The sequence below is a fragment of the Netta rufina genome, assembly GCF_964035555.1.
Source record: "Netta rufina genome assembly, chromosome: 28".
Lineage (NCBI taxonomy): Eukaryota > Metazoa > Chordata > Aves > Anseriformes > Anatidae > Netta > Netta rufina.
In genome coordinates, this window is record NC_140152.1 from 1,641,797 (window position 1) to 1,656,062 (window position 14,266).

Here is a 14,266-nt window from a genome sequence, read left to right on the forward strand (position 1 = left end):
CCCAAAAAAAAAATTACTGCAGCCGGGCCTCCTGGGCGAGCTTGCGGCGCAGCGAGGGGTTGAGGACGGGGTAGAGGGAGAGCAGGGAGGGCCGGGTGCGCAGCCCCGGGTGCACGCGCTGCAGCACGGCGCGGCGGAACAGGATATAGACCCAGGGGTCCAGGATCTGGTTCCAGGTGACCATGCGGATGTAGATGAGCAGCAGCTTCTGCGTCTCCGTGGGCAGCGTCCGGGCGCGCTCCCCGGCCGGCAGCTGCTGCAGGATGGTCTGGATGATGAAGATCTGGGGGGAGAGGGGAGGTGTGAGATGACCCCGGGGGCTCCCCACCGCTCCCTGTAGGGTTTGGGGCAGGACCTGGGGGGTCCCGCGTTGGGCACCCGCGGTCTTGGGCACCCGGTGGGCCTGCAAGGATGAGGAGGGGAGGGCTGTGGGGTTGCACTGAGGTTGAGGTCCCCAGGTGGAGAGATGGGGAGGGGGCACGTCCAGACCCAGGGTCTCTCCAGAGGGGATGTGGGGGGGACGCCAAGGGCTGGGGACTCCTCTTGGGGCATGGGGAGGGACACCAAGATTGAGGGGCTTCACCAGGAGGGGCTGGGAAGGGGCACACCGAGAGCTGGGGCCTTGCTGCAGGTGATGGGGGAGACACCAGGACCTCACCAGGAGGGACACGAGGGGACAGCTCCCAGGGACACATCGCGAGGGACAAGGAGGGGGGCACCAAAACCTTGCAGCCTCACCAGGAGGGACACGGGGGCACCAGGCTGGACACGGGGAGGACACTGAGACCTGGGCCCCCCAAAAGAGCCACGCCAGAAGCCAGGGCCTCACCAGGAGCGGCATCCAGCAGATGGTGGCGATGATCATGATGCCCACCAGCTGCACCATCATCTCCACCTCGCTGTCCCGCCGCCGCTGCACGGACTCGCGGTCGTGGTAGACGCGGCAGAGCGTGACCACGCTGACCGTGTTGAAGATGAAGGAGAGCACCACGGAGAAGATGCCCAGCAGGGCGAAGAGCAGGCAGAAGATGGCGTTGCCGGTGTCGGGCAGGAGGGTGAGGAAGCACCAGGAGCCGGGGTACTGCAGCGTGTAGCGGCCCAGCCCCAGCACCGGCAGCAGCCCCAGCAGGCAGGAGAAGCCCCACACCATCCCCACGATGGACCACGCGCGGCGCTTGGAGATGCTGGTGGAGCGGGAGAAGGGGTGGTTGATGCCGAAGAACCTCTCGCCGGCCATGGTGGCCCCCAGCAGCAGCGGGCACTGCCCGAAGAAGACCATGGAGAAGCCGAGGAAGTTGCAGAGGTGGCAGCCGGGGTCCACCTCGGCCCAGTTGAATTTGATGAAGTGGTAGGGGATGATGACTGAGGCCGTCACCAGCAGCCCCATGAAGTCTGTGACCACCAGCCCGCAGAGGAAGACGAGGAAAGAGGAGCGGGACCGGCTGGTGAGCTTGCGGGAGGAGCTGAGCAGGACGTAGAGGGCGAAGAGGTTGGAGCAGAGGCCGATGAGGCCGAAGGCGGTGGAGAACCAGGGCGAGGCGATGGCTTTCTTCTGCGTCTCGTTGAGGCTGCTGCTGAGGTTCACCACCCCGAAGCAGGTGTCCGGCCGGGCAGCCAGGCTCACGTTGGGGAACTCCGCGTCCCCCCACCCCATCCTGGTCCTTCTGCTGGCTTCAGGCACCCCCCAGGCTCAGCTCCATAGCACGTCCTGCCCCCAGGTCCCAGCGCCGGCTCCGATCCCACGTGGCTCTATGGGGACAAAAGCAGTTTTAGGGACAGTTCCCCCCATGGCCAAGACCCCTGCCACCCACCCAGAGCCCGGGGATGTGGGGTGCCCCATGGGATGCCGTGGTGGGGGCCTGGGTGCTGCCCGGCCCCAGCCCCGCAGCTGGCCGGGATTAACCGTCCCCGGCCGCGAGCCACGGGGCCAGCAGCCACCAGGCCCTAATCCCCTCGTGCTCGTTGTTTGGAGACGCGTGCTGCTGCCAGCTGGGCTCCCTGACGGCTCCATCCCGTGCTGGGGTGTCCCAGCCAGACCCCCCCCAGAGACACCATGGGCATAGGGCTGGGTGGCTGTGCCTGGGATGGATCCTGACCACGGGCAGGGGCGCTGCCAGCGCTCAGCATCACCAGGAACCTTGCAAAACCCCTGCCCCAGCCTCACATTCCTGCAGCAGGGCGGGGAAACTGAGGCACTCATGAGGCGGGGGCTCTGTGCACCCTCTGGTGCTCCCAGGGCCAGCGTGGTCATGGTCACCGTATCCGTCCCCAGGGGTTCCCAGCCCCGCAGCACCCAGGCGGGCGCCCTCCCTGCTGCACCCCAGCTGTGTGCCGGGCACGGGGCCAGCTCCGCGTGCCGAGCTGGGATCAGGGATGCGGCCGCATCCTCCACGCCCGCCGTGGGGCTGGAGCAGGATTAGTTTAAAAGCTTCTCCCCCCTCCCTGCGCCCGTGGCCGCCTGCCCACGTGGCTCTCGCTCGACCGCAGATGGGACCTTTGAGCCTGGGGACACGCGGTGCACGTGGCACCCACGGGGGGGGTCACCCCACGACCCTGGGTGTCCCCCCCTCACCCTGGCACATCCACCTGTAGGTGTGGGGGATGCAGCCAGGTCTCGTGTTCCCCTGTCCTGTCTGCCGGAGCTGTTGGCCCGGTGGTGGCAGGGGGACAGGGGAGGGTGCGCTGCCCCGGCGGCCTGCTGGGCTCCAGCCTCTGTCCGGGGAGCATCTGGCAGCTCTCACCATCGCTAATTAGTGCAGCCTGTTTGCAACGGGGTGATCCGGGACAGGGTGGAGCCGCTTCCAGAGAAAGCAGAGACACAGCTGGACCCGACCCCAGCCGGAGGGACATGGGGACTGAGCCCATTCCTCAGGACGGGGATGTTCCCCCCACCCACCTGCCCCATCCCCAGGCTGCCCGGCACCACCTCCCCCTGCCCGGCCGCCCCTCGGGACCAGGGCACTGCTGCGGCCGCTGCCACTGGCCCCATGGCTGCGATCCCGTCACCCCCTTGTGCACGGTGCCACCGCCACCTGCCCCATCCCCGGCTCTAACCTCAAGCTGGCCCCAACCAGCAGCGGCAGCTCCGGCACCCGCCTGCCCCCCGCAGCCCAGGGAGCCCGGCTCCACGTCAGCCGCTCGGCGCCCCGACCCGCCGCCCCCTTCTTGGCCCTCGGAGGCAAGGCCTGGCTGCGCCGCGCTGATCCCAGGGCTGGGATGGGGCCAGGGATTGCAACACACGGCGTGGGGCGGGCGGTGGGGCTGGGGGTGCCGAGTGGCACCGGCACGGCACGGCAGCACCGCCGCCGGCTCCGCTGCCGTCCCCTGGGGAGGACGCTGGGGTGGTGGCGGTGTCGTGACCCTGTCCCCATCCCCGACCCCGTCCCCGTCGCCATGTGGGGCTGCTGGCAGCGCATGGCGGTGACTCACTGCTGAAGGGTGAGGACGGCCCCAGCTTTTTCCATGAGACAAGAGTGAAAACTTGCCGCTGTTTGTTTGCTCCTGGCCCGGAGGGACCGCAGCAGTAGCCCCAAAGGTGTTGGTCCCCTTGGGACTGAGTCAGGCCCCGGTGGGATGGGGCCGTGTCCCGCACTCCTGGCCCTGGAGAACTCATCCTGGCCCCACGGTGCTGCTGGCTGCTGTGGCAAACCACCTGCCCTGGCCCCACGCAGCCTCAGCACTGCCAGAGCCCAGCAGCTCCCCCCTGAGCCGTGCCTCAGTTTCCCCATCGCTGCCTGCAGGGAGGGCTCGGGGGGAGCACTTGGTCGTGTCCCCGCTGCTGTCCCTCCCGCTAACGAGACCGCCCAGCCCTGGCAGCACAGCAGGAGGAATTCAGTCGCTTGGCAGAACAGGGGCTGGGTGGGCACCAGCACCATGAAGCACAAAGCCAGGCTGGTGGCGTGCTGCGGAGGGGCTGCAGGGCCCCCAGGGGCGTGCGGGGTTACATTGTCCCGAGGTCTTGTGGCCATGGGACGTGCCCGGCTGCCGAGCAGCTTTGTAGGGCACCCACAGCCCCAGCACAGCAGGATCCGAACCCACCCGAAGTGGAAGGAGGCGAGCCCATCACGCCCTGTGGCAGGCCACAGCCCCAATACCGCCAGGATCCGACCTCTGCAACGTGCCAGGATCCGACCCCATCCTGTGGCAGCCTCCACCACGGGGCGGCAGCAATGCCAGCCCGAGCAGCCGGTGCCACCCTGCACGGGGCCGGGCAGCACTTAGAGGGAATCAAATATTAAAGAGCGCCCATTAGAGCTCGCAGGGCTGTCACCGAGCCGAACCCCACCAGCTCCGGCTGCTCTGCAGAGCAAAGCAGAGGCACTTACGGGAAGGGACTCATGAGCGGGGCAGAGGCTCCTCACTTGCCATCTCCCCCCATCCGGGGCGGCCGTCGCACGAGGAGGCGCCTGTGGAGGAGACACCCTGAGTCCGCGCCTCGGCCCCGCTTTGGGGGTGCTGGAGCCAGCAGGAGCCCCAGCGGGGAGATCCTGGGACAAAATCCCGGAGGAGAGGAGCCGGCTCCTAAATGGGCTGCTGCAGGCTGCGTTGGCAGCCCTGGCGCGGGCACTAATGGGGTTTCTGGCGCCGTGTGAGCCCCTGGGCCGGCGTTTCGCCAGGGATGCACCGCGTCTCGCCTGGCCTCTGCCGCTTCCTGCCCTCGCCACCTCTGAGGGCAGTGAGGAAAAGGCGTCACCGACAGCACGGGGGGACGCAGAGGGGTCCCGCTGCTGCCCGGGTCCTGCCCCAGTTCACCGCTCCCATGGGTGCTGGGCAGGGTTGGGAATGGGGGCAGGCAGGACAGGGGGCATCCTGCAGGCACACAAAGCAGCGGGTTCCTAAAGCAGGGCCTGGCAGATGGGAGCACGTCCCTGGGCTGAAGGTGCTGCAGCAGCAGGGCTCTGGGACGGGATCATGCTGGGGGGCAGGAGGAGAGGGGGAGCACTGCGACCCCTGGGCTCTGCCCCGCTGGGTGCGGTGCTGGGAGCTGCAGGGTCCCTGCTGCGGGTGTTTGACTTTGTCCCGTGTGTGTCCCATCCCTCTCTGCTGGCTGGACCCCTCCAGGGATGGCCCCAACTGTCTGTGCAGTGTCCCCAGCCCGATGTCCCCAGCAGGTGGGCCCACGGGACACGGTTGGGCTCAGCCGTCCCTGCCAGGGCTGGACGTGACCCCAAGGCAGCTGCCCCCGGACTGCTGCTCTCTGGGCAGATCAGCTCAAGGACATCGGCCGAGACGGGAAATGCGTCGGCCACGTCATGGGGATGGGGACCTGGCAGGGCTCCAGGGTCCCTCCCTGGACCCACAGCCATCAAAGCGACCCGCTGCTGGGGGCGCCTGGAGCGGGGACTTCCCCGGGGGCTGTCCGGGAAGGGGATGGCCACGGGGAGCAGGGGCACAACCGGCGGCAGCCCCAGCCGGGCACCTGTCCCTGTCCCTGTCCCTGTCCCTGTCCTGTCCCACAGCAGAGGTCCCCAGCTGCAGGTCCCCAACCTGCTCGGAGTCAGGGCTACCTGGGGCTCGTTGCTGTCCCCTGGGGATGCTGAGCACGGTCCCTGTCCCATCTTGCTCCCAACCTGTCCCTGGGAGCAGGGCAGGGGGTGGCAGCTCCCCGGACACCCTTGGGAGCACGAGTTGGGGGCCGGGTGGTGCAGGGAGCCCCCCCCCAGCATCATAGGGGTGTCAAAGTCCCTCCCCTGCCCCGTCCCGTCCCTCAGCACCTCCACCCAGTGACAAACTTGGTGGTGGCAGCGGGGGGTGGGTGGCAGGAGGCAGCGCTGCCCGGCCCTTCGGGGGGTCTTCCCAGGCGGTGCCGTGGGGGGTGTGGGGGGCACCGCTCCCCCCGGCGCCTCCAGCCCCGCTGTGTGTGTAAGGCAGCCCGTATCGGCCCGGCCAGCCCCGTGCAGCCCCTCTGTCTGTCCGCCTGCCGTCTGTGCAGCCACCTCAGCCCCTTCATCACCCACCCCAGCCCCCCCGTCCGTCTGTCCCAGCCCTGGGGTCTGTCCATCTCTCCCAGCCCCTCTGTCCGTCTGTCCCAGCCCCTCGGCTGAAGCCCCCCGTTCTGCCCCCCCCCGGCCCCTCCGCCCACCCCCTCCGTGTGCTCTCTTTGTCCGATCCCCCCCCGCTCCGTGCCGCACCCCCGCGACCCCTCCACGGCCCCTTTCCGCCCCCCCCCCCGCGTCGGGGCCGCTCCCGGGGCAGGCGGAGGGGGGGAGACGCCCCCGGCCCGGCCCCCCCAGCGCCCCCGGGCCCTACCTCGAGGCGATGCGCGGAGGCTGGACGGGGGGGGCGCAGCCCGGCTCGGTTCAGCTCAGCTCAGCCCGGCTCGGTTCAGTTCATCCCCGCACGGCTCCGTTCAGCCCCGCTCAGCTCAGCCCCGCGGGGGAAGGGCCGGGCTTGGAGCCCCCCCCCCCTCCTCCTGCCCCTTCCCCTCCCCCTGCCCCGCCCCGGCCCGCGCCCCCCCCCCCCAGAGCCCCGAACGGGGCCGGACCCTGCACCACCGCCCCCCCCTCCAAGCACCCATGCGTGTCCCCGTGCCCCACAACCCCGCTCCCCCCCGGCCCTGCCCCGGGGCCGCCCCCGCTGCGCCCCCCGCAGCATCCCTGGTGCTGAGTCAGCGGGGGCTGAGCCCGGCCCGGCCCCCACGCGTGGGACACGGACACGCGTGGACGTGGCCACGGCCTCGCCTGTCCCCGCTGCACGGCTGCGGCATCCCCGGCCCCACCGAGCTGCCACCGCCGAGGGGCCACCGGTGCCACCCCCGGGGAATGGGGAGGCTGCGGGATGGATGGGGAGGGGACGGGTTTTTGGGTGTCCCCAGCAGTGTCCCTGCGTGTCCCACATCAGCCCAGCCGGCCAGGGTGTCCCCACATCCCGGGGGTTTGTCTGGGCGCAGTGTCCCCACGCTGTCCCAAACTTGAGGCCGTGTTGTGGCACGAGGGGATGTGACCCCCTCCGCTGTCCCCTCGTGCCCACCCAGCCAGGCCCCCGCGTGCCACCGGGGAGCTCCTCGCAGCGGTGTCTCCGTCCTGCGCCAAAGCCAGCGAGTGACACGGGAGCGTCCCTCGTGCCCGCGGTGCTGTCACAGCCCCAGAGCCACGAGGCGTGGAGCTGCGAGGCTCTGCTGGCAGCGGATGCCGCTGGGGTGTGACCCCCACAGCCTGTGTGGGGCGCAGAGGACGTGGGCAGGGGGTTCGGCGGGTGGGGAGCCTCCGGGTGCTGCAGCCACCCGCTGCTGCTGGTTCTGGGAGAGGAAAGAGTTCGGCCCCCACAAAGCCGGTGTGGGGCTTCACTGTGGCACACGACGAGGCAGAGGCAGGTGGTCGGCTCTCCTCAAATACTGGAGGGGTGGGGAAGAGCGCTGAGAACTGCCAGGGCAGCGAAAAGCCCTGGGGGTCAGCTGGACCCGGCCCCTGGAGGGGCTGCGGTGGCTCCGGCAGTGCCCGGGAGGGGATGCGATGACAATTTGGGGGCAGCCAGAGCAGGACAGAGCGTTTCCCCCCGCCCCAATGCTCACCCAGGCACCAGCCCTGTCCCACTGCCCCCAGGCTCCCAGGTTGCTCCAGGACCAGCACGGGGCTGTCAGGACTCCGTGTCACTGCAGGGGACATCCAGTGGCAGCAGGAGACCTGAGAACGGCCCCCCCGTGTCTGTGTCCGTGACGGAGAGCGCAGGGGCTGTGCCGGGCGGTTAAGCACAGAGGCCACCTAACCGCTGGTTTTGCTTCTTTTTTTTTTCTATTTTTTTTTTTCTACTTTCTGCTCTGAACCCATCTGTCCCGGCCTTCACACGCTTCCTGTGCTGACCTCAGGATCTCAACACCCCCCCGCCAAGCAGCCGCTCCACGGCTTTAAATAACGCACAGGAAGGAGAGGCCGTGGGGACACGTCCCGGCGCTGCCGCCGGCCAGGGGATATCCGGCAGGCTGGGGACACGCGGGGCTGAGGTGATCGGGGTCCGTCCCCCCCCCAGTCCCGGGGGCAGGCTGGGCTCCTGGCATGCATGGTGCCTGTGGGGTGCTCCTGAAAATGAGTTCCCACAGGGCCGGATCCTGCCAGCAGTGCCAGGAGAAGCAGGATGGGGTGAGCTACGGGGGGAATCGCCAGCTGCGAGGCAAAACCCATGGCCAAGAAGCCCCCGCCTGGTCCCCATGAAGGCCCCGGGAGCCCCATCTCAGCCCTGGGGTACTGCGGAGTGCCTCTGCCCGGGGCAGTAAGCACCACTCAGGGACAGGGGGAGGGACCGTGTGCCACAGAAACCAGATTTTCCCCTGTAAGGAGATGTCCTGGTCACATCTCACACCCCGCTCCTCCTCCCCGCCGGAGGCTGACGCTTTCTGGCCACCAAACCCTTTCATCATGCAGCCAGGGTCGAGGGAGGTGGCGGTGCTCCCAGGCTGGGGCAGCAGGATGCCAGGCGGGGGAAGGCCAGAAACGGGGCCTGTGGGGGCGGCGCAGGGCCGAGGGAATTCGGCAGCGGTGGGACCGTGGGCAAGGGGCTGTGCTCGCAGAGCAAAGGGCACCGCGGCTCCAGCTGGGGAACGTCACGGCTGGACAGGTCTGGCACAAGCAAGGGGAGGGCGTGGGGCTGGAAGAGGCGATGGGAACCCACAGGGCGGACAGCATCTGGGGCTAGGGGCACAGACAGCCCCCGCCCCCACCACTGCACAGCCCCAGGGGAGCTCCCAGTGCTGGCCCAGGAGGATACTGGCTGCTGGCAGCGTACAGCACAGCCCCAGGGGACAGAGGGGCATGGGGTGCTCAGGCAAGGGAGGCCATGGCTTAAACAACCCCAATTTATTTGTGTCAAAGTCTCAGGGTCCCTCGGGATAAAAGCCATGAGGAAAATGGTCAAAAGGCTGCGCTGGGCCAAGCATTGGGCAGGTCCACAGAACAGCGCATGTGGGACAAGGGGACAAGCCCCCTGCCCACCCTCTGTGCTGGCGGGGAGAGCAGCCCCTCATCTGCGGTAACGGTAGCGCTTGAAGTGGAACCAGAGCTGGAAGATGCCGTTGGCAAACTGGCAGCGGAAGCCGTGGCGGTGGGAATACTCCCACTCCCGGTTGACGATCTTGAAGGCGATGTCCTCGTAGGGCGGCCCGGCGTGGAAGCGCAGGATGGCAAAGTCCTTGTTGTCCTGGCAGGCCTCCAGGAAGTATTCGGGCGTAGAGCGCTTGTCGATGAGGTCGGGGTAGAAGATGTTGAACTTGTAGCCCTGCACGATCTTGGGCGGGGGGTTGTCGAAGTCGTAGTGGGTCTGGTTGTACTTGTTCCACTCGAAGCCCGTGTGCACCCGGTTGAAGAAGCGAGGCTTGCGGGGCCGGTACTTGTCAGCCCAGAGGTAAGCCTTGCCCGTGAGGGGCATTTCCACGCTGAACTGCGCCTCGTCCGCGCCCATACCCTCCTTGGCCTTCCTGAAGAAGATGTCGTCGGTGCTCTCGGTGGCATCGCCTGCAGGGAGGAGAGGTGAGGGCTGGCCCTGCAGTGCCGAGCGGGCCCGGGGTGCGTGGGTAAGGGGCAGGAGGGGCCAGGCTGGGGATGTGCTGGACATGGAGACCTGGTGGGTGCTGGGAAACTCATCCAAAATACCCTTCCCACTTGTCTGCAGCTTGAGTGGTGTGTTGGGGAGAGGGAGGGAGCTGATTTGGGCACCCACAGAGAACGCCGGCAGTCCGGGCTGCATCCCCCTTTAGTACCCAGTGGATCCCTCTGTGAGGCCAGCTCTGGGTGCATGCTCCAGCCCCAGCATTTATCCTTTTCCAAGAGGAGAATCCCCCCCCTCCAGCCCTGCACCCTAGGGCACGTGTGTGCCCCCCGTGCCAGGCCAGGCCACGAGGCCATCGGGGCTCCTACCTGTGACCTGGAGCTGCTGGCGCAGCAGCAGCAGCCGGTGCATGTCCTCCTCGGCCTCCAGCACGTGCGCGTCGAAGGGCAGCTCGTTGGGGCCCAGCAGCCGGGGGCTGTACTTCCCTGCATCGTAGTCGTCCAGGCTCTGCTGGATCAGGTCCTCCTCCATCAACACGGCTTCCCCCTCTGCTTCTCCTTTGACCTCTGCATCCTGCTCAGCCTCTGGCTCTGAGGACGGCCCCGGCTGTACCACAAGGCTCTCCTCTGGGTCCAGCCTGCAGGGAAGACAACGGGGGATGGAGACGGTGCCCTTGGCTCCCCAAGGTTTGTCTGTGGGAGCACGAGGCTGCACCTTCTGTCCTGGGTGCCCGAGGGGGAGGCTGAGGGCTGTGCTCCCCAAGGAGGGGGCTGCATACCTGTCACTGGGGGAGACCGGCTCCCGCTTGATGATGGGGAAGAGAGGCTCGCTCTCCACGCCCTGCTCCTGCTTCAGCTTGTACAGCTTCTGCCGCAGCACGTCCTGGTGCCGCTCCCGCAGCCTGCAAGGGGGAGACGAGCCATCAGGTCACACCCTGCATGCCCATGGCTGGGACACACACCACTCCGGCCTGAAATTTGTTTTTTTACAGTTCTGGGCTGAATAACCCTCCAGTCAGCTTCCCCCCTGAGGATCTCACCTTAAACATCGCCTTTTGAGAAGGGACTGATTGTCCTGCCCTTCTTCCCACTTGGAAGAAGCAACAGCTTGGAAAAGGCATAATATCCCCACACCATGACCGTGGGTTTGGGCCTCCCCAGCTCTGCTCACGGCAGCTCTGCGCTGTCCCCTTCCACACCTTTGACCCGGCACCGTCCCCGCTCTCACCTGGCCCGAGCCATGTAGGCCTTCAGCTGCTGCAGCAGGCTCTCCCAGTATCCGATGTCAAGGTTGGGCCCTCCTGCCCGGATCTTGCTCTCGATGCCCTGGTACAGCACCTGCAGCTGGTTGTAGGTCTTCCCCTTGAACACGGACTGCACGTCCGAGCTGACGGAGGCGTTGACGCCATCCCGCCGCTCCCCTGCACAGGCAGGCAAGGGCGACCGGTCAGCCTCTGAGCGCTCACACACTCAGGCGCTCCTGGGCTTCACCGAACAGCTGGAGCCCGGCCGGGGACGGCTGCCACATCCACAGCCTCCATCCATCACATCCTCCAGCAGCAACTCGAGAGCCTCTGCAAGCCTGAGAGCCTGCGGCAGACCCCGCGCCGTTCGTTACCCGCTGTTCTCACTCCCCCCAACATCCACGCCAGGCTCTGGCCTCCTGCTTACCTGGGCCTCCTTTCCCAGAGGCCTCCAGTTTGCGGAGCTTGGCTATTTCATCCTCCGTGATGATGGTCATGTCCCTCCAGAAATCCACGTTCTTGCCCTGCTCCAGCTCCATGTAAACCTGCAGGCAGGGGACAGGAGACATCAGGGACCCGTTCCGTGTCACGGCCTGAGCTCAGCCACAGGCAGGGTGCAGAGGCCACAGAGCGGTACCTGAATGTCCTCCACCAAATCCTCCATGTCGGAGACGGTCAGGCCATTCAGGAAGGTGTAGGGCTCGTGCATTTCCACAGCCAGATCGTCATCCTCCGCACTGATGTACTTGGCCAGGAGGTCGATGGGTTTCGCCCTCCCGTCCCGAATCCGGATCTTAGACCTGGGTGAGAGGAGAGGCACAGTGAGCGGTGCCTGCCGACCTCTGCTCCCCACCAGCCTGACCCCACGAAGCTGCCCACCCACCGCAGCTTGGCCTGCTGCAGGTGGAAGTTGTCCTCCTGCTCCTCCCAGGTTTTGAAGTGTTCCGCCTCCTTCTCCCGCTGCAGCATCTCCAGCTCCTGCTCACGCATCGCCTTCTCCCTCTCTCGCTCCAGGCGCAGCTGCTTCACCTGCTCAGGGACAGAGCGAGACGTGAGGCTGCCAGCCTCCTGCAGGACACCACCATAACCGCACTCACTGAGCTGCCTCAGCCCCCACAATCATCCCGGAGAGCCAGGAGCTCTGCACCAGGAGAGCCAGCACCAGAGCCAGCTGCCCACTGCTCCCTGCCAAACCTTCGGAGGACAGGGGACATGGGCACGACCACGCTGCACTGCAGTGACCTGGCATTTGTCTTCACCAGCACCTCCCGAGCTGGATTCAGCCCCAAGGAGAAGATCTCACCCCCAAACAGAAGTCAGCACAGCGTGGCACCCACGTCTTATAGCCATGGGCCCCCCAGAGAGATCAAGGGAACTTTCAGGATGGGCCGGGAGCAGTTGGGAGAACTGGGCTGTCCATGGGGACCTGTGCCAGGCAGTGGGAGGGAGGGGGCTTCTGCTCCCACCTTCTGCAGCTCCAGACGGTTGTCCTCCTGGATTCGTTTGTTCCTCTCCTTCAGGTCCTTCTCGTCCAGGTGGCTGATCCCCTTTTTCTCCAGCGCCTGAAACAGAGTGGCCAAGAGGAGCCATGAAACCAAGCAGCCTCTACAGCCTCTCAAGTGGCAACAATCACCCATTTGTGCTGCTCTAATGGGCTCTCATCCTGTCAAGACCCCCGACTCCCTCAAATCCTACTCCTGCAGCTTCTCAGCAAAACCCAGGTTCACCCAGGATGTCCACCCCACCTGGTGAGCAGCAACACGAGCAGGGAACACTCCCCAGCTCTCAGCTCCCAGGCAGCCTCTCCTGTACCCTCACCCATCTCCGCATCCCACAGCCCTGAATACAAACATTGGTCTTCACAATAACAGACGTGAAGCCCTGCAGAGCTTTTCAGGAACACGCAGCTGCTGCCCTAAATGACAACACTGCTCTCATGTGGCTCCTTGTAGTGTTTCAGAGATTCCCACCTCAAGCAAAGTCCCTCCTGACACCCCACTGCTCTGTGGACCCCCCACAGCAGCCACAGGAACACAATCTCCTGTGAGCCAACGTGCAGAGCAGCCTCTTGTGACAGAGGTGTGGACTGGGCGCTCACCTTGCTCCAGATGAAAGTGCCCAGCAGGTTGTTGTCCCCAAAGGGATTGTCGGTGTTAGTGTAACCCATGTACTCCTCTCCCCACCCCATCTTCTCCCGCTTTTTCCTCTCCTTGGCCTCCTTCTTAGCCAGCCGTCGAGCCCGCTTCTCCTCTGGGGTCTCCAAGGCCTTCATGAGCGCAGCCTGCTTCTTCTTCTCCTCCTTCATCCTCAAGCGCTCCTGAAGGCTCAGCTGCTGCCCCGACTCCTCCCGGCCGCGGGAACGCGGTGGGGAGGGAGAGCTGACTGAGGACACGGAGGACTTGGAGCCATCTCTTCTCCTCCGCCTCTCTCTGCTCCGGGCTCGCCTCTTGTCTCGCTCTCGCTCAGAGCCCGAGCTGGAGGAGCGACCCCGGGACTGCGAGCGGTGTTTCTTCTGGCTTTTATGGTGCTGGTCCCTGCTTTTGCTTTTCTTCTTCCATTTGTGTCTCTCATCCTCAGAGTCCGAGCTGCGGGAGGGGGGAAGCCACATTTCAGTTGACGATCGCAGGCTCAGTGCGGACGCAGTGCCCCAGGAGGGGAGCACACTGCCCCACCACGGGCAGGGCACGGCCTGTCCCCAGCCCCAGCGAGACCCAACAGCGGGGCCGAGAAAACCCAAACAGGCTCCGAGCCCGGTACCCGCCCCCCGCACCACGCTCCCACGAAGGCTCCGTGCCCTCCCCGGGGGGCTCCGGGGCCGGGTGGGCACCCAGCGGGTGACGGTGGCAGCGTCCCGGCGGCTCCTGCCTGCCCTGGGGCCTCCCAGGCCCGGCTGGGCCCGGCCGAGCCCCCGAGCTCGCTGTGTCCGGCGGGAGGCCGCTGGGGGCCGCGGTCACGGCGCCGAGCCCCGGCCGCACCGAGCCGGGCTCCCTCCGGGCCCGGCCGCAGCCAGGCCCCGCTCCCCGCCGCCCCCGGGACAAGGCCGCACCGGGCCCAGGCCCCGGCACAAGGCCCAGGCCCGGTCCCCCCCGGCAGGGCCCGGTTCCTCCCGCACGGCCCGGTCCCGGTCCCGGTCCCGGTCCCGACACGGCCCAGCCCTCCCCCAGCAAGGCCCGGCCGCCCCGGGCCCGGTTCCCCCCCTCTCACCCCGAGCTCTGCTCCCGGTGGCGGCGCCCCCCGCTCCGGCTCCGGCTCCGGCTGCGGCGCCTCCGCCTCTCCCCGCTCCCGGAGCGCTCCCGGTCCCGATCCCGATCCCGGTCCCGATCCCGATCCCGGTCCCGGTCCCGATCCCGGTCCCGGTGCCGCCGGCCGGGGCTGCGCGACCCGGAGCCCATCGGCCCCGCTCCCGGCTGGGCGCAGGCGGCCCCGGGGCAGCTCCGCCGCGAGGCCCCGGTGCCAGGCCCGGCCCACGGGAGGGGCGGGCCCGCGATCGGTGTTTGATTTATTTATTTATTTATTTATCTGTTTATTTATTTATTTCCCTCCCCC

The 14,266-nt window shown here is 67.2% G+C and overlaps 2 protein-coding genes across 2 annotated transcripts; both read right to left on the bottom strand.

The window, feature by feature from the left end:
- Positions 1 to 3: 3 nt before the first annotated feature.
- On the bottom strand, positions 4 to 1,672 carry TBXA2R (thromboxane A2 receptor). Its single transcript, XM_084302817.1, has 2 exons — positions 830 to 1,672; positions 4 to 283 (listed from the first exon to the last, which is right to left on the bottom strand). The coding sequence occupies exons 1-2, from the start codon at positions 1,652 to 1,654 to the stop codon at positions 14 to 16; spliced, it is 1,095 nt and encodes a 364-aa protein (XP_084158943.1). The 5' UTR covers positions 1,655 to 1,672; the 3' UTR covers positions 4 to 13.
- Positions 1,673 to 8,774: 7,102 nt separating this feature from the next.
- CACTIN (cactin, spliceosome C complex subunit) lies at positions 8,775 to 14,202 on the bottom strand. The gene is made up of 10 exons (XM_084302783.1): positions 13,925 to 14,202; positions 12,819 to 13,305; positions 12,187 to 12,282; positions 11,604 to 11,749; positions 11,358 to 11,520; positions 11,148 to 11,265; positions 10,705 to 10,897; positions 10,256 to 10,378; positions 9,846 to 10,114; positions 8,775 to 9,443 (listed from the first exon to the last, which is right to left on the bottom strand). The coding sequence occupies exons 1-10, from the start codon at positions 14,110 to 14,112 to the stop codon at positions 8,953 to 8,955; spliced, it is 2,274 nt and encodes a 757-aa protein (XP_084158909.1). The 5' UTR covers positions 14,113 to 14,202; the 3' UTR covers positions 8,775 to 8,952.
- Between the last annotated feature and the right edge of the window lie 64 nt (positions 14,203 to 14,266).

Coding starts and splice junctions, on each gene's coding strand:
- TBXA2R (XM_084302817.1), bottom strand. CDS start 1,654: ATGGGGTGGGGGGACGCGGAGTTCCCCAACGTGAGCCTGGCTGCCCGG. Junction 284..829: donor TCTGCTGGATGCCGCTCCTG/GTGAGGCCCTGG, acceptor CTCTCCCCCCAG/ATCTTCATCATCCAGACCAT.
- CACTIN (XM_084302783.1), bottom strand. CDS start 14,112: ATGGGCTCCGGGTCGCGCAGCCCCGGCCGGCGGCACCGGGACCGGGAT. Junction 13,306..13,924: donor CACCGGGAGCAGAGCTCGGG/GTGAGAGGGGGG, acceptor CCCCTCCCGCAG/CTCGGACTCTGAGGATGAGA. Junction 10,898..11,147: donor CTCTGGGAAAGGAGGCCCAG/GTAAGCAGGAGG, acceptor CTGCCTGTGCAG/GGGAGCGGCGGGATGGCGTC.